The 23292-nt window shown below is 42.4% G+C and overlaps 1 protein-coding gene across 3 annotated transcripts in view; it reads right to left on the bottom strand.

The window, feature by feature from the left end:
• The window catches only part of FAT3 (FAT atypical cadherin 3), a gene marked incomplete at both ends in the record, with an annotated part of 559095 nt that overhangs the window by 200650 nt on the left and 335153 nt on the right, over window positions 1-23292 (bottom strand). For all 3 annotated transcript variants that reach the window (XM_082845224.1, XM_082845225.1, XM_082845223.1), the window contains one exon: window positions 10817-10878. In XM_082845224.1, coding sequence (XP_082701350.1) covers window positions 10817-10878 — 62 coding nt within the window. The remainder of the gene's footprint in view (window positions 1-10816; window positions 10879-23292) is intronic.

Raw genomic sequence — 23292 nt, forward strand, 5'->3', positions numbered from 1 at the left:
CCATGAGCCAAACTATACACGCAATGTAATATAATGCACTAAGTGCTCTGAATTCTGCCACAAGAAGACTGCTTCAGGAATCAAAAGGGAAAATTTTAAGCTTCTAATCATAATAGCTGACACACGTTAAACTCTTAATATGCTCAATGTACATGCACCATGCCAATCCTCACAAAATCCTATGAAAAAATACTATTATTATTATCCCAATTTTACAGGTGGGGAAACTGAGGCTAGGTAGATTAAGAAAGGTTACGTGGCTAGTGAATGGCTAGGCTTCTCTGTCTCCAAATCCTAGGCTTTAACCATCGCTGTCTACATTTGTTGTACATGATTAGTTTGATGTAAACTTTAAGAGGACTACTATAATTAGGACATTGTTATGAGAGATGCCTTATTTCTCACTGAGTCAGATTAAATAATTGTGCAAAATACAGTCAAAAAGATGAAATAACCAAATTTATTACAGGTTTTCTCAATTTTAGAGGAACTGTATTTGCTCCAACATACTGACCTATTTTCCTGGGCTCTGAAATCTGGGACTCTCTTGACTTACCTTCCTTACAATCATCTGTATCCTGCTCACAACCCTCTCAGCATTTCACTAAACCAGTCCTGCTGCAAAATAGATGAGGTTGGTAGCCCCTGATTTGCCATGAAAGCAAGTCCCGTGAAAGGTCCCAAAACAACAGCTCATTTGAATAAAGCTGTCTGCGGCATGCAGGAAGCAAGCCAAAGTAGTTTTCCTTTTTACTAATAGAGGCAATTGAGTTGAAATCTCAGGTTCTGAACCTGCTGCCACTCCGTTTTTTATTTTCCCACAGACAGACTTAAAGTGCTCAGCTGGGTCATATATGGTGTTAGGCATGGGTGTGGGTGGTTTCTGCAGCGCCCCAATGAAATCAGACTGGACGGATCATTCTGTAGCTCACAGAGTGTGTTGCACAAATGAACTAGAAAAGCAACACAGTGGGAGAAGAGGGAAAAGGAGCTAGGGAAGCAAACGGCAGAGGGTCAATTTACCATCTCGGCACTGTGGAGAAGCCAGTCCGGGCTTCCGGGCCGTATGGTTTGTTGGGAGTTCTCATGATTGTTCAGGGCCAGGCAGGAAATCTGAACCTCTTCTCCGAAATGGGATAAGCCATTTGTGTGATACCAGGCTTGCAGGGTAAGGGGTCCCCCCACTGGCCCACAGGACCCAACCATCGCTTGCCCCTGAAACTTGAAGGAAGCAGCAGCGTGGTACCACACCAGGAAACCATTCCTAAGTGAAAACAAAAGCAGAGTCTTGGCTCCCTGCAGCCTGTGTGTGCAACTCAACAAGCTGTGATCCCACTGGAGCAATTATCTATCTGCCCGCACATCCCCGGTGAGCAGAGCGCAAAAGCCCGCTCCTTTCCAGACTGAGCCACTGGCTGGAAGGACCATCCCAGGTCCAAGGGAACAGGTTTCATTCACTGTTACTCTACGAGTCAGAGTTCAGACTTAAGGGGAAACAAAACAAATGCAATCTTTTGCAAATAGGTAAATTAGAGAGTGGTTATTTATGGAATCAAAGGTTTATTTCAGACAACTCTCCTAGCATATGTGTTTGCCTGCAGGTTATGAAGTTGGAGGCTAACCAGGGGCACAGACAAGCAAGGTTAAGAGGTGGAGAACTGACAGGGGCAGACAAAGAAGACATGATGCCCAAGCAACTCTCTGTCACCCAAGGACCCAAAGCAACCGCTCCCTCCTTCCCTCGGTTCACATGGAGGCTGAGTGGGAAGACGGCCCTCAGCTGAGATCCTAACCAACTCCGTACACTCTATCATTTCCAACCTCAGCAGGCTCTCTTAAGACTTAGCCCTGAGCTCATCTATTATTTTTTTTACGGGCCCAAAGGGTCATGCTGTGAAAAAATGGGTGAAAAGATGACAAGAAATTAATTGCATTCTACAATACATGTGAATGACTTCTCCTGTGAGATGATTACATATTATGAGGCAAGTAAGAAATCTTCCTTTATATCCAATGTTGCAAAACAGGGGCTCACTGGCTTACAAAGTGTTCCAAAAAAATGGAGGTGCCAAATTTGGTATGCAGATCTGATTTTGTTTTTGTTTTTGGAAAAAATAAGACTTTCTGGTAAAACTGGCTGCTTCATCTGCCACTGGCTGAACTTCTTTAGAAGGGGCAGGTGAGACCCACAGTACTTCTCCCTTCCACCCTCACCAGCACACATGCTCCTCCTCTGAATTACCTGCCCAGCCCTGTGGGCATCTGGCAAACTCTGTTTTGAACAAACTATCTTAGAATTAATTTTTGCTTTGAAAAATTTGCTTGTGTGTCTGATTCAATATTTACTCTTCCGTCAGTTGGGAAAATCAAGTGGTCCGTCTGCAATTCACACTGCTGGGGATATTCTCACAAAAGATCATTCTTAAGGACCCACACAAACCTAGACTGCTCTGCAGGAATTAGAACGGCAACCCTTGCTCTTACCTCATACGCATGTGTCTGCACACACACACAGACACATACACCACCACCACCAATACTCCTTTTTAACTAGACTGGAGTGCCCAAGGCCATCCCTGCCTGGTTTGCTGGGGCACTGATAAGACATAAAAATGACACTGATTTAGGAAACTCTACGGATGGGGAAGGGTTTGTTCCTGAGCAAGAATAATTCCTGTGGGTAAAGAGACAAGATTTCTGGGAAAGATGAGCTGGAAATGCTCCCTGAGGAGAGTGGAGGAAGCAGGCAGTCAGAAAGGCAGTTGCTTGAGCCTAGGGAAGCAGGAGAGACCTTCTGTGAAGAATTTTCACTTGCAGGTTCTCCCCCCTCCTTGTAGTATGGAGTGTGGAACATGGAGATAATCATATTTAGATGGAGGTTTTAGCCTCCCACACTGTAAGTGTAGTTGCCCTGGTCCCTTAGTAAAGTCTAATGCATGTACGTAGCCTTGTAAGGTGGTGGTGTGAGAAGAGAGGGGCAGGGACAGGCAGTGAATGGTCTGGCCTGCTGTATGAGTTACTAGAGCTGCCATTACAATGGACTACAGACTGGGTGGCTTGAACAACAGAAATTTATTTTCTTGCGGTGCTGGAGGCTTAGGAGTGTTACCAAATCAAACGGGTCTGCTCGCCTGTGCACAGTAAAGCCAATCTACTGACACCGGGTTGTGGTGAAGGAGAATACAGCATTTATTGTAGAGCACCGAGCAAGGAGAACAGGCAGCTCATTCTCAGAAGACCTGGAATTCCTCAATGGCTTTCAGGGAAGAGATTTAAAGGCAATGTGAAGGAGGGGGCTGCAGGGTGTGTGATCAGCTTGTGCACAATCTCGGATTGGTTGGCATCAAGGTGAAGTTTCAAGCATCATCAACTTTCCGGTTTCAACCAGTCTGGGGTCTATGTTCTTGCGGTCAGTGGTTTTCATCTGGTAGGGGTCTGTTTCCTGTAAAAACAGCTCAGAAGTGAGTGACAGGCCTTCATCTATATCTTTCAGGGAACTGGGAGTTTGGTGATTCTGCGGTGTGGCAGATTTATAGTCTAAATTGTTACCAGTTTCCCAGCCCAACAGCTCTTCTTTGTTTCCACCTCTTCACCTTTTCTAATCATTAGTGATTGAGTCAGCCTTTAGAGACTCAAGGAAGGCCTGGGAGACTAAAGCAAAAGGCTTTTTCTTCAAAGGACAGGGACACAGGGCCTTGCATAGTTTCAATTCCCCCTTTTCTTTGATACTCCTCAATCTTGAGGGGGACAGGTTCAGGAAAAGAAAGGGAGTAAAGATTTGGATAGAGAGGTTAATCATAAACCCAGCAAAGGAACTCAGTTTTAGGGGGACTCAGTCTTAGGAGTCTGAGGTGAAGGTATTAGCAGGGTTGGTTTCTTCTGAGGTCTCTCTCTTTGGCTTATAGACGGCCGTCTTCTCCCTGTGACTGCACACGGTCTTCCCTCTGGATGTGTCTGTGTCCAAATTTCCTCTTCTTGTAAAGACACCAGTCATGCTGGATCGGAGCTTACCCTAATGGCTTCATTTTAATTTAACTACTTCTTTAAAGACTCCAAATACAGTCACATTCTGGGGTACCGGGGGTTAGGGCTTCAATATACGAATTTTAAGGGGAATCTTAAGGGGATACAGTTCAGCCCATAACACCTGGTATACAGTCACTCTTCTGTTGGAGTCCACACTGGCACTCCCAAGACAGGCACAGCATCCTCTCAGATGGACTTTGTTCTGGAGCCTGGGCTGGGGCCCAGCAGCAGAGCGAGCCCCTGTCCAACGCTGGGCCTACTACTCTGAAGAGCAAACAGCTGAGGGGGTCGTAAAAGAACAGCCAAAGAGTGTAAGAGAAAACCTCCACGTGTATGCTGATCCTTGATGGGGGTACTGAGCTGAGCCTTGGGTAAATCTGTTATAAAACGAGAGTGGGAAAAGATGATTCCATTTGCCACACTTTAACACACTGATGGACGTATAGGCCTATATATGTTCTATAAGAAGAGGAAGGCCTATACTGGACACTACTATGAAGTGATTGTGTGACCTTGGACCTGTCTCTTCTCTTTTCTAGATCTCAGTTTCTGCATCTATATAATGGGAGAGAAGCAGTTTGGATGACCTGAATGAAAAACAGCCCCCTGATTCCAAGACAGCAGCTAACTGTAGTAGCTCATAAATAATCAGCAATGTAATCTCTGTGAATAGACCTCAGCACGAAGGGCAAAGAAACAAAAATCCAGTGGGAAAAACATACTAACTCCAAAAACAGAACCTTGGTGCCTAGCCCAATACCAGGCTCAGAATAAGCCTTGAAGAAAGGAAGAAAAAAAGAGTGAGTTGCCATTAACTCCATCGAAGTTGATACAGCACACACATGAACAACTAAGACTAGAGAAGGTACAGTCCTAGAAGTAAAGAACGGTAAGAGAGGGTTCTGGGGCTCTCTTGGGAGCTCTGGAGAACAGAAGTCACGATCACTCTCCTTTCGAGGCCCGTGCCTGCTACAGGTGCTGTTTTTGTGCATGGACACACATCTTTTCCTGAAGGCCTACTGGTACTTCCTGTGAAGTTTTCTGAGGGTGGCAGAAAAAAGAGCCTAATGAGAGAAACTGCCATTTCACTTGGAGATAAATTATCAAAATATGGATGGCTTAATGGGTTGAGATAGACCTGCAACTCTTCACCACCAGAAAGTACCATCACCTCAAAAGCAGCTGCTTACTAAAGTAAGAAACCACTAAGGATGTGCACTCACTAAAGAAATCAATTTGCATCCCAAGGCAAGAGGAAGTGTTATAAAAACTTACCGAAGAGCAATATTTCTTTCCCCTCAGAAAATAAAACTATAAAAAGGGATGAGAATTTCAGACAGGAAGAAAAAATAGTCACAGGAGATGCACCTTACAGAGGACGATGGATGAGTATTCTAAAGAGACAGATACTAAATAATTTACATTCCTATAGATCTAGCATATTCCTCTGTAATGTGTTTTGTTATTTATACCGACTGCACTAGAAAATCTCACCACCTTCTCTGGGCTACTTCAAGATATACCCACACAGACAACATAATTTCTCATCCTCTGTCTTTGTACTGGGCCTTGTCATCTTTTTGGATTTTCAAATAAAATACTCTCTCTGTTCTCTTCGGGAGACTTTGACCAGAACCATCTGCCCCTGAACAGAGAAGCATTTCAAGATCAAAAGAGAGGCAAAATCATACTCTTTTTTTTTTTTTGCTGTGCGCGGGCCTCTCACTGTTGTGGCCTCTCCCGTTGCGGAGCACAGGCTCCGGACGCGCAGGCTCAGCGGCCATGGCTCACGGGCCCAGCCGCTCCGCGGCGTGTGGGATCCTCTCGGACCGGGGCACGAACCCGTGTCCCCTGCATCGGCAGGCGGACTCTCAACCACTGCGCCACCAGGGAAGCCCAAAATCATACTCTTTTAGCAAACAAGATAAAGATCCACACATAATTAGGCTGGGACTATAGTATTATTTAAATGGATATAACTTTTAAGAATAATCAAACTGCTGTAAGCTATTCAAACATGGGCCAGCTCTGAAAAAGAAATGGAACTGACAAGGTGTTTATTGAGGACAAGGAGAGCAGAGAGGGGAAAGAGTGTGGGGCAAACAACGGTTTAACAGAATAGTGTCCCTACGTGCCAGACCCTCTGTGTAGTTCATTGATGAAGTAGGGATTAGTAGCCCCATTTTACAGATGAGCAAATGGAGGGTCAGAGATAATTTAATTTGGCAAAGCAGATGGAGAGAGGCAGAACAGTCCATTCTTTCTGTCTCCAAGCCTATGCACTTTCCTGTGTGCTAATACCCACCTCCGTGATCTCATCTAGGAATAAAATAAAGGTCTCAGAGTAATCATTCATTCACACACCCTTTATTGAGTGCCCCCTGCTTTCCAGGTACTTAACTAGATGCTCTAAATAGAGAGGTGAGTAAGACAGTTGGTGCTGACAACACCCGCCACCGTCTGTGGAACACATTGTCCTACAGAGGTCATCCTGGGGACGTCTCACCTTTCATTTTGCTTTTTTTTTCAAGTTGAAATCTTTTATTTTGCTAAAATTTATGTATTTTGTAAAATGTATTTGCTAAAATAGAATATAACCGTCCCCATTCTCTGGTTTCTAAACATTTAACCGCTGATGACTTCCATAAGATATTGTTCTTCATAGTTCAGATGCCTGATCTGAACAAATGTGACTCCATATTGGATCAGTTTATTTTACTTTAACCTTTGTATTCTATTGCTTCTGCTACAAGTTTAGAATGTTGCCTTATAGAATGAAATATACAGGATAGCCCATTCTAAAGCCTCTGCCCTTTAAAGGTATAACCCTTCTCCATTCATATAGAGATAAAGTTGCAGAACAGAGAATAACATTTGTCTTGTTGGAGGAACATCATGTCTCTTGATTCATTGGCCTGTCATGCAGTGAGCAGTATGATCTTGGACTCGGTAACAATTTCATATGCTCTTTACACCAACCCCATGTTAGAAACCATTATCCGCTCTTTACAGACGAAGGAAAGGGGGTTCAGAGAGTTGAGAGCCTGTCTAAGTTCTGTGAGCAGTGCCCACATATAATCTCAGGCCTGCCTGAATGGAACATCCACGCTTTCCCACACCACTTCCATGCACTATCTTGATAAATCAAGTTTCATGCCCGTAAGGAGATTAAATTTAGTAGGTGAGGAAACAATCTATACAAGTGATTATAACATAAGAAAGAGTTAGTGCATTTATTCCCTTATTTCACAGCTGCCTTCTCTGTTAATGAGGTAATCAGGGCTAAAGTCACAACCACTAAGCTAAAATGTTAATTCACCGTTTAGTTTGTGCATCATTTTCAACTTTGTGCATCTATTTGCTAGAATTAGCCTTCTACCTCCACTGCAATCATAACTGGCTATCAAGGAATGCATATGACTTTGAATAAATGAGCTGAAAATTCCATATTTTTGCACTTCATGGTAGGGAGAAAAGATCAGGCCAATATTTTCACATAACAGATTTCCAAATTAGGCAAGAAGTAACACTTAGAATTCACCAGAGAAATATAAGCTGTACTTGTGAAGTTTTCTGTAGTCCTTTGCTGCTCTTGTTTCTTTAGCAAGCTCCTTAGATTCTGGTAATGACAACCCCTTCTTATAGTCACAGATTTGAGATGAATGTTCTACAGACTCCAAAACCCTTACAGCGCATACACAGTCAAGCTAAGTATCTGAAATTAATGCACAGGCAGAGTACCCGCAGTATACAATTGAAGTGCTTTCCATCATGGGGATAGCAAACTATAAACAAATCATTAATGTCCTTCTGGCTACCTATGCAGAAGTGTACCTGCCAGGTCAGCTTCTAAATGGATCCTTTCAAGAAGAGTCCATTTTATTTGATTGGGAAGGAGAGATATGCAATAGAACCGGAAGGTTAATGTGAGTTTAAAAGGAGCATAGGGTTATCTTGGCAATTAAAGGCTTTCCAGGAGGTTAATTACCCACACCCAGTGCTTACAACTCACAAAATGTGTCAGCAGTTACAGAAATTTGTGTACAGCAGTTAACTCTCTTCTGCACTCTGAATGATATTATTTTACTCACTTTTTTTGCAGGGCTGAGTTAAAGCAGTATTCTATCCATGATCCATTCAGAAAAAAGAAATGAAGGCCATTCAAATGCTCACAGCAATGTTATATATATATAAAAAAACAATGTGGCTAAGAACTGTACAATTTAGAAAGTGAGAGCAAGACTGTACGTGAGAGAGAGAGAGAGAGAAGAGGAGGAGAGACAGAAAGAGTAGGAGATAGAGATTCAAGTGGTTTTTGAAAACCTTAGCAGGGTAGTTTACCAAATGAAAGAGCACCTGTGATGGGGAATCCTGGCATGGGGGCAGAGCTGGGGGGCGAGTTAGTGTAATTCAGATGACCTGTAGGTTTTAAAATCTCTACCCTGGAAACTTCAGAAAACCCATATCTGCTTGCTAGCTAGAATCATGATGGGATTTGTATTAGACCCTCATCCAAGTCACCGTCATCTTTCACCTGGGTCCCTCTCAAAGCACCCGCCTTCCAGTCTTCCTGCTACGGAAGCCCTGTCCCAGCCCGATTCTGCTCAGAACGGCCAGTGATCTCTCACTCTGCAATCTTATCATGCCCCGACCCACCCTGCTTACTGGCTTTCCACTGCACTTGGGAGAAAATTCAGAATCCTTACTACAGCCCTATTTGCTTTTTCCAACTTATTTCCTACCACCTCTACGGCCCTCTAACTTTATACTCAATCACACTGGTCTGGGTTCTGTTTCTCCAACAGAACCTTGGCTTCATGTCACCAAATGTCACCTCCTCAAAGAGGCCCCCCTAACCGCCCCATTGAATGTTGCCTATCACCCCCTCATTTTCAAGCACTATTATGGAACTTTCTTTGAGTGGTCTCAGAGAGTTTGTGTCTGAAGTGATAGCATGTATTCACTGATCACGTGTCTCCCCATCCTTCCTGTTCATTCTGTATCCCTGAGACATAGCTCAGTCCTGGGGACACGGGCTGAGTCCACTGGTTGCTGCCTGTGGCTCCTTCAGCCCTGCAGTTGCCTGGAGCTACTGTCTGTCTTGGAGTGTGGAGATGAAGCTGAATCTGTAGGAGAGTTCAGGTATTGTGACACCATATGATAATAAAACCACAATGATACTAACTACGTTTTACTGAGCACCCGTGTTGTCCAAAGGACCAAAGTGTTGAGTGAGTATTCATGTAAGTCTGTAAACGATGTGAAACTGTTTAGGATTCTTTTGGGAAGTGTATTCAAATGCCCGGAAAACACTTTTGCCTCTTTTCCCTAGAGTCACACTCTGCACGCCCCCAAACACCCCCAGAACACCACCTTTCCAGGGACAAGGCAGTAAGTGATCTCAGGCAGATCCCCCAGTTAATGAGACACCCTCTGTTTTCCCTGCTGGGAGGTAATAGGTTCAACTACCTGAGAACATAGCCTCTCCAGGAGGCCTGGACACTGCTGCAAAGGAAAGAAGCCCATGAATATACCATAAGGCGTTTTTATTCTGGCAAACCGACTCTAATTCTGGACCAGGTATGTAGCCCATTAGGATGATTTTGAAAAAGAATTAAAATAATTATTTTTCGGCAGCCTGGAGTCTTTCATCTTTATGTGACGGTAGCAATGTTTTAAAAGGCTTATCACAAGGCTGCATAATAATAATAATCCTTTATTATGTGTAGTGCTTTAGGAGTTTTAAAAATACTTTGATATAAAATATCAAGTTTGATCCTAACAGAGATCCTTTGAGGTATATGGAGTAGCAATTATGTGCCACACTGAAGTCCAGGGCAATGAAACAGCTTCCAAGGCTCCAACCTAATCATAGCAGGGAAGCCCTAGGACCCAAGGCACGGATTCCTAGTGCAGTGTTCTTTAAATAAATCATTACTGGTGAACTGACTTAAAGGGGAATTTCAGAAGAGATCTGAGGAGTGGGTGAGTGTGTATAGGACCTGTGGATTCCAGTGAGTGGTTCCTGGGACTGACAAATCATTTTAGCAGCATGGGCACAATAAAACAAAGCTCTACCTCCTAAGCACTGTCATCCGTTCGGTATCAGACTGTCACACTTAAATCGCCGCATCATACATACTACCCAGGCTTCAAGCTTCCCAAAAAAGATACTCGCTATTTATGGAAAGAATGTTCCACAAGACTCTTTCATATCTATTTTCTCATCCCTGGTCTTTTTTCCTCCAGAAGTAATGCTCTTATAGTTTTTATTGCTGTTGTTTCTGTCTTCATGAATTATAGGAGCACATTTCATGGTTTCAGAAACAGTCTTCTCAGGCAGTGAATCAACTGGCAGCTTTCTCTCTCTCAATCCCTCTCCCAAGAAAAGAAACGAGGGGCTGAGCAGAGCACTTCTTCACAAAGGACGTACTTCACTTTTACTGCGGCACTTCGGCCCACTCTCATTTTACCTCTGAGGCCATGATGGCTTACAGGGCTCTGCTCCTGAACTTTCTTTTCCAGTTATTGACAAAGGGGCACAAAGTCCATACATCTGCTTGCTTTCAGGAAACGCAAAGTCCCCACCCTGCCATCTACTCTCTGCACACAGGAGTGCATTCAGAGGAATGTACCAGAAATCTCAACTTCAGAACCAACAAGCCCAAGAGAAACAGCCGCATTTTGCAACCCACTGTTCACACACATTCAAGTTCCAGTTCCCGTGGAAGGTTAAAGCAGTTGAGGAAAAGTCACTTTTAATGAATACCGGCTCCCTCTAGGCGCTTACCTCCAGAAAATGTTCTGCCTGCTGTTCTCGATCCAATTTCCTTGAAGTTGTTGTAATCAGACCTGTGTAGAAATGAGAATATTTGACTTTTAAATATCTGGGGCAAGCAGCTTACTGAGGGTGGGAAGCAAGTCCAGTTAAAGCAAAAGCAAAAGCAATGGGGAACAGTATAACTGGCCAGTCCTTAGTGACAGTCAGATGGTCTCAGAATTATTCTTCAAACAAAATCAAATTTACAAAGAAAACTTGAAAAATTTGTTTCTCAGTTCTGCTTACCACATATGAGGTATTTTCATCACTTTGGGGATATGAAACCTCACTAAAGAACCATTGTTTTTCTGGAACTTCAATGATTCATTTGCATATGACTGATATTCTACCATAGGAAACTTATTAAAGATTTTAAGAGTTCTTGAACAATTAATAGGTTGTTGAAGCTGATTAGAGGCAGGCTATAAAACAGAACTTTTCTTATTTAACATTTTTCTGCTTATATAATCTTTTTGGTTATACTTGACAAAGAAGGTTATTTCTGTAATAACTACTTGTACACATAATTATTTCAAATATAGTATCTCATATACGGAAGATCTCATATACTGTAGTTTTATCACTTTGTATTATTTGTTTAAATCTTTACACAAAATAAGTTCCACGTGGGAAATGTCTATCTTTCCTATGAATGGCATTTCCCATAAATGAATCACCCCTTTGAGTATAAAGGCAAAGAAAAGGAAAGGAGAAGACAAAACCGTCAAGGACACCCAATTTGTCTATTGCAAGTTTTATTATGATTATTGTCAAATGGCAATGAGGAGGTCAAATTTACATTCTGTTTTTTGATTCTTCAATGCCCCTGAAGATAAGACACCATGGCTTGGGCTCCTTTCATGGCATATGCTGATTGACATGAGATAACAGAGAAATCACATGAAAAGCTCACTCCCAATGCTGGTGAGGTACATGAAATATAGAAAAGGTATTTTATCGAAATCTGCTGAGGAGCTCACGTTTTTGTTTTCAGGTAGCAGGTGGGAGTAAGACTACCAGAGGTTAGATGACTTCACGTGGCCTTCAAAATAAAATCCCACCGCAGGTAGCATGGCTGGTTACAAGCTGACCCTGAGACAGGAGGGGAGGGCGCAGGGCACAACCTTTCAAAGAATGACATAGCCGTTGAGGATATAACAAAACTGGTTAGAACCGATTAGGCCCAAGATGGTGGAAGATTAGACTTCCAGTAGACCTTGAGCCTCATTATATGCTCATTGTAATACATTAGTATCAGCTAAATGACACACCCACAGGCACTATGACAGCTCTGAGGCTAACCTTAAAAGGCCAAATAGTGAGCGGTGCCCAGTTCCTGGAAATCCCCACCCCTTCTCTGTAAGTGTTGGCCCACTTGTTAGCCTATGAAATTACTCAGCCTGTAAAAATTAACCACCCCGTATTTCGGGCCACTCTTGCCTTCTGAAATGTACCGCATTCTGTCCATGGAATGTGTATCTCCCTAAATACACCTTCTTTCCCACTTAGTTCTTGGGGCAGAGCTCCCTTGCCGGCCCACTTGTATCCCTCAAAAGCACCCTATATTAATAAATCTACTTCTTACCTATCACTTCACCTCTCGCTGAATTCCTTCTGTGCAGAGACATAAACAGCTTGAGTTTTAGTAAGTCCTGACCCCAGGTGAGTGATTTTAACTAAAAGACAGTGGGTTCGAGTTCCAGCCCGTGAGTTCAAGTCCCCGTCTGAGTTTTGGCTGGGTTCGAATCCCATCTGAGGTGCGATTGGGTTCCAGCCCCAATCTGACCTGTGTGGTTTCAAACCCACTCCTCTCCACTCTCACCTGTCCACGCTCCCCATGGGAGGGAAACCCACATTCCCACTGCATAAATGATCTGCCTCTCCATGAATGCTTTCTGGAATGTGCCCCACTCATCCACAGATTTTTTCGAATTTAGCTCAGGTGTTAGCTCAGGTGTTGGAGAGGTGACCCTCTCTCCCAGGGTTAAGGGTCCACCTGATAACATACTAACAGAATGAGTATACTCCACCACAGTATCATTCCTGGCCTTTTACTGCAATCCTTTGCTCATATGTCTATATTTTAGCGCCAGACAGGTTGACAGAGTGACTTCATGGGAAACACCTGCCTTCCGATTCAGAAGCCCTGTGGTCCACCTAAGCCCCTGGCCTAAAACAAAACAGGAAGTTCATTAAGGATCAGTTGACAAAAGTTGCTGTAGAAAAGATGGATTATTCATATTCTAATCTTCAGTTTTGCTACAGACAGACTTAGAAAGTGTTTGTTTTGGAGGGTATTATTTTGTGTGTGGGGAGAGTATCTGTGGATGGGGAGGGAGTGTGTGCCTTTAGTATTCATTTAAACCATTTCCTAAATTCCTCTATGGGAATGGCACAGTGCTAGGCACTTCTGAACTATTGTCAGAGTTGACAGAGAAAAGACCGTTCTCAAGAGTTTCAAGGGAGAGAATGGGTAACTTCCCTTTCTCTAGCTACCCATCAGAACCTCCCGGGAAACTCAAAAAGAGATCCTGTGCCCCACTCCATCCCTCATTTACTGTGTCTAAATCTCCTGGGGTGATACCTTGAGATGGTCCTCTGATTCTAAGAGAAGGCTTTCTGCAATTCCACTATCCTTTGTTGAATCTCACTATGACTTTATTGACATGAATTTTTCTGCCCATCCAAGAATGAAATACACCTGAGAAGCTTTAGCATCTGGATCAGACCTTGGGCTCAGTGTGTGTGTGTGTGTGTGTGTGTTGGGAGGGTGAGCGAGGGGGGGATGGAGATGTGCGAATGCACTGGTGCACTGAGGTGATAAAGGAGGAATAAAGAGGAGCCTGCTCTCTGAGTCATGTTGACTAAGGGTCAGCTTGGTCGCACCAGGGAGCATCTAAAGCACAATCTGATGCCTGCATTTTCAGGCCATGCTATCCCAGAAGATTATATGTCACGGTGGCTCTTTCCAAGTGAGATGCAAGTGTGTTCTCCAAAGGGGGTGGGAGGCTTTCACAGACCTCACCACCTCTTCAGGGGGCATCCTCTGTTAGAGGTCACAACGGGAATGAGAAATACTTGTTATATGGAGGCTATACACAGGTGAAAGGGCTGTCAGCCTCTGCTCTTGTTCGCCTGCTGCCGTTCCAGGAACAAAAGACCAGGAACCCTTTTGCCCTCTGTCTGCACTCCCCACCCCTGGTGGGATCTCGTGTCATTTCAGGTCCTCCTTGCCCAGGTCATGCAGCCACAGCCCATTGTGGCATGACGGTGCTCAGGAAGGAGGTCAGCTTCCTTTCCCGATTATCCTGAGGGTAATTCTTTAGGAAAGCCACTTCGTTTCACAATGCCCAGGTATAAGTGGGAGAGCAGTGTGTCTCCCTTCCATCTGCCTACCTCCCCCAGGATGTGATTTTCACCTATTTATCAGCCAACAGGGAAGAAGACAGGCTTCCTGAAAAGTCTGAAACAACATAAACAGTGAACCTGGAGCTGTGAGAAAGCCAAGGAGTTTCTGTTTGTGGAGGAAAGGCAAGGAAACCTCTGCATTTCTCTGGGTTTCTATCACCTTTATTTTCACAGATCTAAAGTAAAAGGCAGGGGAAAAAATCTAAGTCAAAAGTGAAAATCAGGGCTTCCCTGGTGGCGCAGTGGTTGAGAGTCCGCCTGCCGATGCAGGGGACACCGGTTCGTGCCCTGGTCCGGGAAGATCCCACATGCCGCGGAGCGGCTGGGCCCGTGAGCCATGGCCGCTGAGCCTGCGCGTCCGGAGCCTGTGCTCCGCAACGGGAAAGGTCACGGCAGTGAGAGGCCCGCGTACGGCAAAAAACAAACAAACAAACAAACAAAAAAAAAACTTAAACGGTTGAATGACTAAGTGAAATAAGCCAGGCAAAGAAAGACAAACACTGTACGATATCTCTTACATGTGGAATCTAAAAAATACAACGAACTAGTGAATCTAACAAAAAAGAAGCAGACTCGTAGATATAGAGAACAAACTAGTGGTTACCAGTGGGGAGAGGGGAGCAGGGAGGGGCAATATAGGGGTAGGGGATTAAGAGGTACAAACTATTAGGTAAAAAATAAACTACAAAGATGTATTATACAACACGGGGAATATAGCCAATATTTTATAATAACTATAACTGGAGTATAACCTTTAAAATTTGAGAATCACTATATTGTACACCTGTAACTTATATAATATTCAACATCAACTACACTTCAAATAAAAAATAAATTAAAAAATAGTTAAATGATTGAGTGAATGAATGAATGAGTTAGTTTAGGAATCTGGTAGGAAGAGGGGCTGGAATGAATAGAGCCATCAGGTTTGTCCATGGGGAATCTAGAACATAAAAATAATGAAAGGTACATTTTGGGTTAAAGTCACAACTGGTAGTTATTTGCACTGAAAATAAACCTTGTTGTCAAGACACAGCCAGCTAAACTAAGAAGGGGCAAAAGCTTTCTTCCTTCTAAAGTTGTGTACTTAGGATGAGCTATGGAGCTGTAGCTGCACGGTATGTTTTACAGTCAGACAGCAATGAAGTGAGCCGTTCCTCCGGGTCCAGAGGAATTAGTCAAAATTGCCAAAGCTGCATCTTCCTTTCTAAACAATTTTGCTGTAGCTGAATGTCTTAGAACAGGGCAGAAACTGTAACAGATCAATCTCCCTCTTCAACTGCTCTGATTCATCACTGTGGAAGGCACCCTTATCCTGTAATCTCTGCAAGAGAGAGGCGTATACATCACACATGTAACTGTAGACCCATTGGGCACAGTAAGTTGGGGACTGACATGATGAAATCGAATTTCAAAGATAAATCATAGGCAAGCTTTTGAATGTGGTTTGGAGATATAAACAAACACATCATTTGATATAATTACATATGCAAACCTCCAATTTAGGAGGGGAATTACGCCAGTCCTAAGTGAATGATACGCTTTAAAGAGGACGGGAGAGCATATGGCTGGAACCATGCAATTACTTTAGAAAGGACTGTTTTTGATTTTTTTTGCTGTGGAAATGGGGGAATCTAATGACCTTTCTGATAAACAGTCTGAGCATGAAAATATGGCTGCCTTTTCCAAAAAGAACTGAAAATGTTCTATGTAGTTATGGTCAGAGAAGTGATACTTGTAAGGATGACATATTTCCCCTGCTTTTCCGGCCTGTGGGTGTCCTGGGTCTCAGCTGTGTAATCTATTGCCATGACATTGACATTTCCCTTAAGTACTGCTTGAAGCAGTGTAGGTCTTAGCTGTTTCAGCATAATTTTCCAGGACTGTTGGAAACTGAGTTTGGTATTACAAATACAAATGGAGTATCAGCCCTGTGAGCTACAATTAGTGCTTACTCTCTGTCTTTTTTCATATTCAATTTCGTCTGCTTACCATTTCTCCATGCCTACCCTGGCTATCTGGTAAACCCTCTCACCATCCTTCCAGATAGTTCAAATGTCACCTATCTGCAAAGCCTTCTCTGACCTTTCCTCCTCTAGCATGTGGTAAGTAACTCATCTATTGTTTGGATCTTTTTCTAGACCACAGTTTCAGGAAGGCTTTGGGTGGTTCACCAGTCGAGCTCAGGAACCTCAGTCAGTGCCTATTATGTTTGTTGAATACAACAGTACTACTAGTGCAGCACCCAATATTTGGCTCTAATTATTTGTTAAAGAGTCAATTTTCCCTAACAGGATATAAGTAAACGTAGTTCATAGATCTTATTCATCTCATGTCCCTGGCATTTAATATAGAACCTGGTACATTGAGGGTATCAAGCAAAACTTGTTTGAATGAGGGTGACATGAATGCAGTCTCTCAGAACACTCAATATTGTTTTGTTTTCTTCTTTTCTTAAAAAAATAAATGTATTTATTTATTTATTTTTGGCTGTGTTGGGTCTTCGTTCTGGTGTGCGGGCTTCTCACTGTGGTGGTTTCTCTTGTTGCAGAGCACGGGCTCTAGGCATGCGGGCTCCAGTAGTTGTGGCACGTGGCCTCAGTAGTTGTGGCTCCCAGGCTCTAGAGCGCAGGCTCAGTAGCTGTGGTGCACAGTCTTAGTTGCTCCAAGGCATGTGGGATCATCCCAGACCAGGGCTTGAACCCATGTTCCCTGCGCTGGCAGGTAGATTCTTTTTTGTTTTTTAACATCTTTATTGGAGTATAATTGCTTTACAATGTTGTGTTAGTTTCTGCTGCATAAAAAAGTGAATCAGCTATATGTATACATATATCCCCATATCCCCTCCCTCTTGCGTTTCCCTCCCACCCTCCCTATCCCACCCCACTAGGTGGTCACAAAGGAACTATCTGATCTCCCTGTCTTATGCAGCTGCTGCCCACTAGCTAACTATTTTACATTTGGTAGTGTATATATGTCAATGCTACTCTCTCACTTCGTCCCAGATTACACTTCCCCCTCCCCATGTCCTCAAGTCCATTCTCTACGTCCACATCTTTATTCCTGTCCTGCTCCTAGGTTCATCAGAACCATCTTTTTTTAGATTCCATATATATATGTTAGCGTATGGTATTTGTTTTTCTCTTTCTGACTTACTTCACTCTGTATGACAAACTCTAGGTCCATCCACCTCTCTCCAAATAGTTCAGTTTTGTTTCTTTTTATGGCTGAGTAATATTCCATTATATATATGTGCCACATCTTCTTTATCCATTCATCTGTCAATGGACACTTAGGTTGCTTCTATGTCCTGGCTATTATAAATAGTGCTGCAATGAACATTGTGGTACATGTCTCTTTTTGAATTACGGTTTTCTCAGGGTATATGCCCAGTAGTGGGATTGCTGGGTCATATGGTAGTTCTATTTTTAGTTTTTTAAGGAACCTCCATACTGTTCTCCATAGTGGCTGTATCAATTTACATTCCTATCAATAGTGCAAGAGGATTCCCTTTTCTCCACACCCTCTCCAGCATTTATTGTTTGTAGATTTTTTGATGATGGCCATTCTGACTGGTGTGATGTGACACCTCATTGTAATTTTGATTTGCACTCCTCTAATGATTAGTGATGTTGAGCATCCTTTCATGTGTTTGTTGGCAATCTGTATATCTTCTTTGGAGAAATGTCTATTTAGGTCTTCTTCCCATTTTTGGATTGGGTTGTTTGTTTTTTTTGATATTGAGCTGCATGAGCTGCTTATATATTTTGGAGATTAATCCTTTGTCAGTTGCTTCATTTGCAAATATTTTCTCCCATTCTGAGGGTTGTCTTTTCATCTCATTTATAGTTTCCTTTGTTGTGCAAAAGCTTTTAAGTTTCCTTAGGTCCCATATGTTTATTTTTGTTTTTATTTCCATTTCTCTAGGAGGTGGGTCAAAAAGGATCTTGCTGTGATTTATGTCATAGAGTGTTCTGCACATATTTTCCTCTAAGAGTTTGATAGTGTCTGGCCTTAAATTTAGGTCTTTAATCTTTCTGTATACAGTGTTAGGGAGTGTTCTAATTTCATTCTTTTACATGTAGCTGTCCAGTTTTCCCAGCACCAATAATTGAAGAGGCTGTCTTTTCTCCACTGTAAATTCTTGCCTCCTTTATCAAAGATAAGATGACCATATGTGCATGGGTTTATCTCTGGGCTTTCTATCCTGTTCCATTGATCTATATTTCTATTTTGGGGCCAGTACCATACTGTCTTGATTATTGTAGCTTTGTAGTACAGTCTGAATTCAGGGAGCCTGATTTCTCCAGCTCCGTTTTTCTTTCTCAAGATTGCTTTGGCTATTCAGGGTCTTTTGTGTTTCCATACAAATTGTGAATTTTTTTGCTCTAGTTCTGTGAAAAATGCCACTGGTAGTTTGATAGGGATTGCACTGAATCTGTAGATTGCTTTTGGTATTATAGTCATTTTCACAGCGTTGATTCTTCCAATCCAAGAACATGGTATATCTCTCCATCTGTTTGTATCATCTTTAATTTCTTTCATCAGTGTCTTATAGTTTTCTGCATACAGGTATTTTGTTTCCTTCGGCAGGTTTGTTGCAATGATAAATGGGATTGTTTCCTTAATTTCTCTTTCAGATTTTTCATCATTATTGTATAGGAATGCAAGAGATTTCTGTGCATTAATTTTGTATCAGCAGGTGGATTCTTAAACACTGTGCCACCAGGGAAGTCCAATATTGTTTTATACAGAATGGCCACAATGGCCCCAAAGCATGGGAGTTAAAGTTACCTGAATGCTTTCATCCATTCTTTGAATAATTTTAATGTTTTCCCAACTTTTGGACAACCTCTTCTGTGCTGATAGTTGGAGATCATTAGAACAGTTCCTGATAGTCTTATTTTTTAATTTTTCAGTGGCTAGTTAAAGATTTCAATCTTTAATGTTAGATACAGGGGCTACTTGCCCATTCTATGGTTCTCCAACATCCTGGTTTCTATCTAATTTATGGGGAAAGGTGGGCAAAAAATAATACAGTAGTATACAACATTTATTGAGTACTATGTACCAAACACTATACTAAACAGTTTGCATATGTGACCTCATTTAATCTCACAAGAGTTCAGAGACACAGCAACTATTTTGACTCTGTTCAGAGTAGGAAACTGAGGGAAATAACTTGCTCAAGGTCAGCTATGACTGAGCCATTATTCAAACTCAGGGACTCTAACTCTGAAACTTCTCCAATATGTTCCTAGCAGAAAAGGATGCAGAGCCATGGCAAAGCCACCTGCGTAGAAGCCAGGAGACCTGCGTCTCAGTTTCACCTTGGTCAGTAACTGGCTATGAGATTTGAGCCATCACATCTTTTTTTTTCTAGACCTGTTTCCTCATCTAGGAATATCCTGAAGTCTCTTTTCGATGTGAAGAGTCTATAGTAATATAGAAACATTACAAGGCGATCATTCTTCTTCTTCCTTTCCTGCTCCCTCACTGGACCCCACTTTCTGTTATGGACCTGAGTCCAGCTGTGCAGGACATGGGAGGGTCACCCAGGCAGGAACAAGAGGGGCTGTGTTCTGGTTTTTATTTATCCACAAAATCAACACTTAAGCACTCATATGCATATTTCTAAAAGGAGCAAAATAAAAACATCAGTTAACTATGAATGTATGTTTTTAAGTAGGAAAAAAAAACAACACTGTTGTTATTCTCAGGTTTATTGTCTCTTCCACAAGATTCTAACTTCTAGAAATGTAACAGAGAAGAACAAACCTGACTCCATACTGGATCTATTCCTTTAGCTCTAGGGCTCTGCATCTGGGTAAAAGAATGTTGCCTATAACCGGAAATATATATGATAGCCCATTCTCAAGGCTCTGACCTTTAAAGGCATAACACTTTTCCATTCATATAGAGATTAAAAAGTTGCAGAAAAGAAAATAACAATTGTCTTGTTGGAGGTTTATAGGAATATTGTGACTAGATGTGGACAGCTGCGAGAACAAAGGATTCCTGCACCAAGTAGTTTGCAACAACCAGCCACACCCCTTCCCCTTTTAGAATAAAAGAAGCCTGATCAGGTAAGTTGGTTCTTTGGGACACTAGTCCACCATCTTTTCGGTCTGCTGACTATCCAAATAAAGTCACTATTCCTTGCCCCAGCAATTCATCTCTCGATTTATTGGCCTATCATGTGGCAAGCAGTAAGAGCTTGGACTCCGTAAGAGAAAGTCTTTTTCTACCTCTCATTTCAGCCTATTAGGAAGGCTTAAAATATTCCCTATAGTATCTACAGATGGACATCAGACTGTGCACTGAATTAATTCAAAGAGAATGAAATGGACACAGTACATGAAAGTTTCAGGTTGTAGAAAAAAATTAAAGTTGAGGTGAAAACACATATCAGGTTTGCTTAAAAAAAGACTAAATAATGTTTGTTTGGACTACATGATGTTTCTTTCAAAAGAAAAACCAGAAGGAAAAAAACATATACATATGAGAGGGGTTAAAAAAAGGATTCTGGGAACTGGCCCCATCAGGCATTCTTCTTAAGTAAGGGCTGTTTCATCGGATGTAAAGATTTGGAGTTGCTCAATTGGGCACACAGTGCTGCTATTAAATTTCCTTCAGAAAATCTGGGGACTTCCTTGGTGGTCCAGTAGTAAAGAATCCGCCTTCCAATGTAGGGGATGCAGGTGCGATTCCTGGTCAGGGAACTAAGATCCCACATGAAGCGGGACAACTAAGCCCTCGCGCCACAGCTACTGAGCTTGTGTGCCTCAACAAGAGAGAGAAAACCCACGTGCCACAACTATAGAGAAGCCCATGCTGTGCCGCAACGAAAGATCCCACATGCCTTAACAAAGATCTCACGTGCTGCAACTAAGACCCGATGCAGCCAAAAAATAAAATAAAATAAAATAAATTTTAAAAAAAGAAAATCTGACAGGAGAAATCATCGATGGAATTCTAAGCCTGCAACTTGGACTTTTCTTTATAAATAGTGATTTCCAAGATGCTGATAGAAGTTTTAAAGCTGTATAAGTGAGAATGCATCTTAAACCGAAGTATGAAAGACCTTGTGGGTCAAACATGATTCATAGTTGTTGGTTTTCTGTCACAGGTAACTTTCACTTATTTTTCTTTGCAAGCCAATGGATAGAATTTCCCAATTCTGCCTCAGCAGTAGGGAAATCGCAGGCAGTTCTCTCCTGCCAGAAACACTTTCCCCTTTGGATACAGTATTCTGTAGGTACTACAGGTAGCAAAGGGGAAAAGCCAGCTTGTAAAGGAAAAGTGTTCATGCTGGCTCATACCTTGCACCTTCCCTTCAGGCCTGGATGACAGATGGACTTGCCTGCAGCCTGGAGGGAGAGTTCTGAGGTTCAGGCAAATCCCGCTCCCTCACTGTGCTACTCATTACAGATGAAATCGATTGGGGGATCTGGGTCAAGGCAACCTGTCATTAGAGTGAAGGATAGGATAATAAGGGAGGGGTAATGCTGAGGATGTATGGTGGAGAATATTTCCAAAAGCCATCTCCTCTGAGTAATTCTCTCTCATACAAGGTGATCCTGCCACACGCACCCCCCCACACACACACATGTACATGTACACACACATACACTTAGGACCGGAGATGCTGTGTACGAGCCTCATTTTGCCAGAATACCTGGATACTTACCAGTCCCATCTGTTCTTCCCTCAGTTCCTTGCCTCATCACCAATCCTCATGGCTCTCTCCCTCCCAGTCTCACACAGCCCTCCGGCTCTGCCTTCTAATTCAGCCTAGATGAAGAAGTATTTGTGCACCTGAAGAAGTCTCTAGGCGATTTAGCTAAACCTTGAATGCCATATTGGATTTCTTCAGAGAAATTAAGCTACAGATGGTGAACCAATATTAGGGATGTCGCAAGAAATGATGCCATTTTAGGTGCCATTAACATACCACTGATGTGTGTGCTTAGATGTGCAATATGGCGCACGTCTCCCCATTTCTCTTTCTGCCAAGATATATTTTTTTACAGAATTCTGAATATTGGGTGATCAAAATAAGGAAGAAGTGGCTGGCAATCTAAATTATACTATATGGATGGGTTTTAAAGATTATCTAGCCTGAGAGGCACCATGAACCACCATCATGTACCATCAAGTAAACAGTACTTAGGCTGTGACATCAGACTGCCTGACTTCACATCCCCGTTACCGGCCCTAGGCAACTGCCTGTTCTTCAGTGAGTTATTTAGCTTCTTTAAGTAAAATGAGGCTTATTAAATTAAATAATCAATTTTAAATGCTTGGCGTGGTTCCTGGGACATATTAAATGCTCAAAAATGTTGCTCTTATTATTAGTTCCAAGAATAATGCCTGGAGTATCATATGTGTTCAATGGTCTAATCTTGCTTCCTTCCCATCTTGAGATTCCCCTCACATGAGTCTGAACATTGGGGCAACAAAAATTGTAACCTTTCTACTTCTTACCCTGTCATCTGACAGATAAGGAAACCAATGCTCACAGTTTAAATAACTTGTTCAAAGATATATTAATAAGAAATCCTTCATCCATGCATTGTTAAATTTTATTGAGAGGTGAGTGTATATTCTTATTTCTCGAAGTGTGACGTGGCTTAGCAGCAACAGAATCACCTGGGAGCTAAGTCAGAAATGCAGAACTGCAGGCTCCTCCCATACCTCGGTGATTTGTACCTATGCTAAATTTTGAGAAGCCTGACTCTAGACCATTGCTGTGCAACCTTGGCTGTGCACTGGAATCACCTGGGGAGCTTTAAAAAATACTGATGCCAGGGTCCCACATCCAGACATTCTGAATTATGTGGTAATGGATGGGGGCCCAGGTACAGGGATTTTTAAAAAGCTCTGGATGGTTGTAACAGTCAGCCAGGGGTGAGAATCACTGTATATGCATGCAGTCGTTACCAATAGGTGCTGGGGTTATGGTAATTAGTTTTTCTGGCTTATCTAAATGGTCTAGTTTCTCCACAATGAACAACACTCAATTTTATAATATAAGA

Source organism: Leucopleurus acutus, assembly GCF_964270905.1.
Source record: "Leucopleurus acutus genome assembly, chromosome: 8".
NCBI classification, from domain to species: domain Eukaryota; kingdom Metazoa; phylum Chordata; class Mammalia; order Artiodactyla; family Delphinidae; genus Leucopleurus; species Leucopleurus acutus.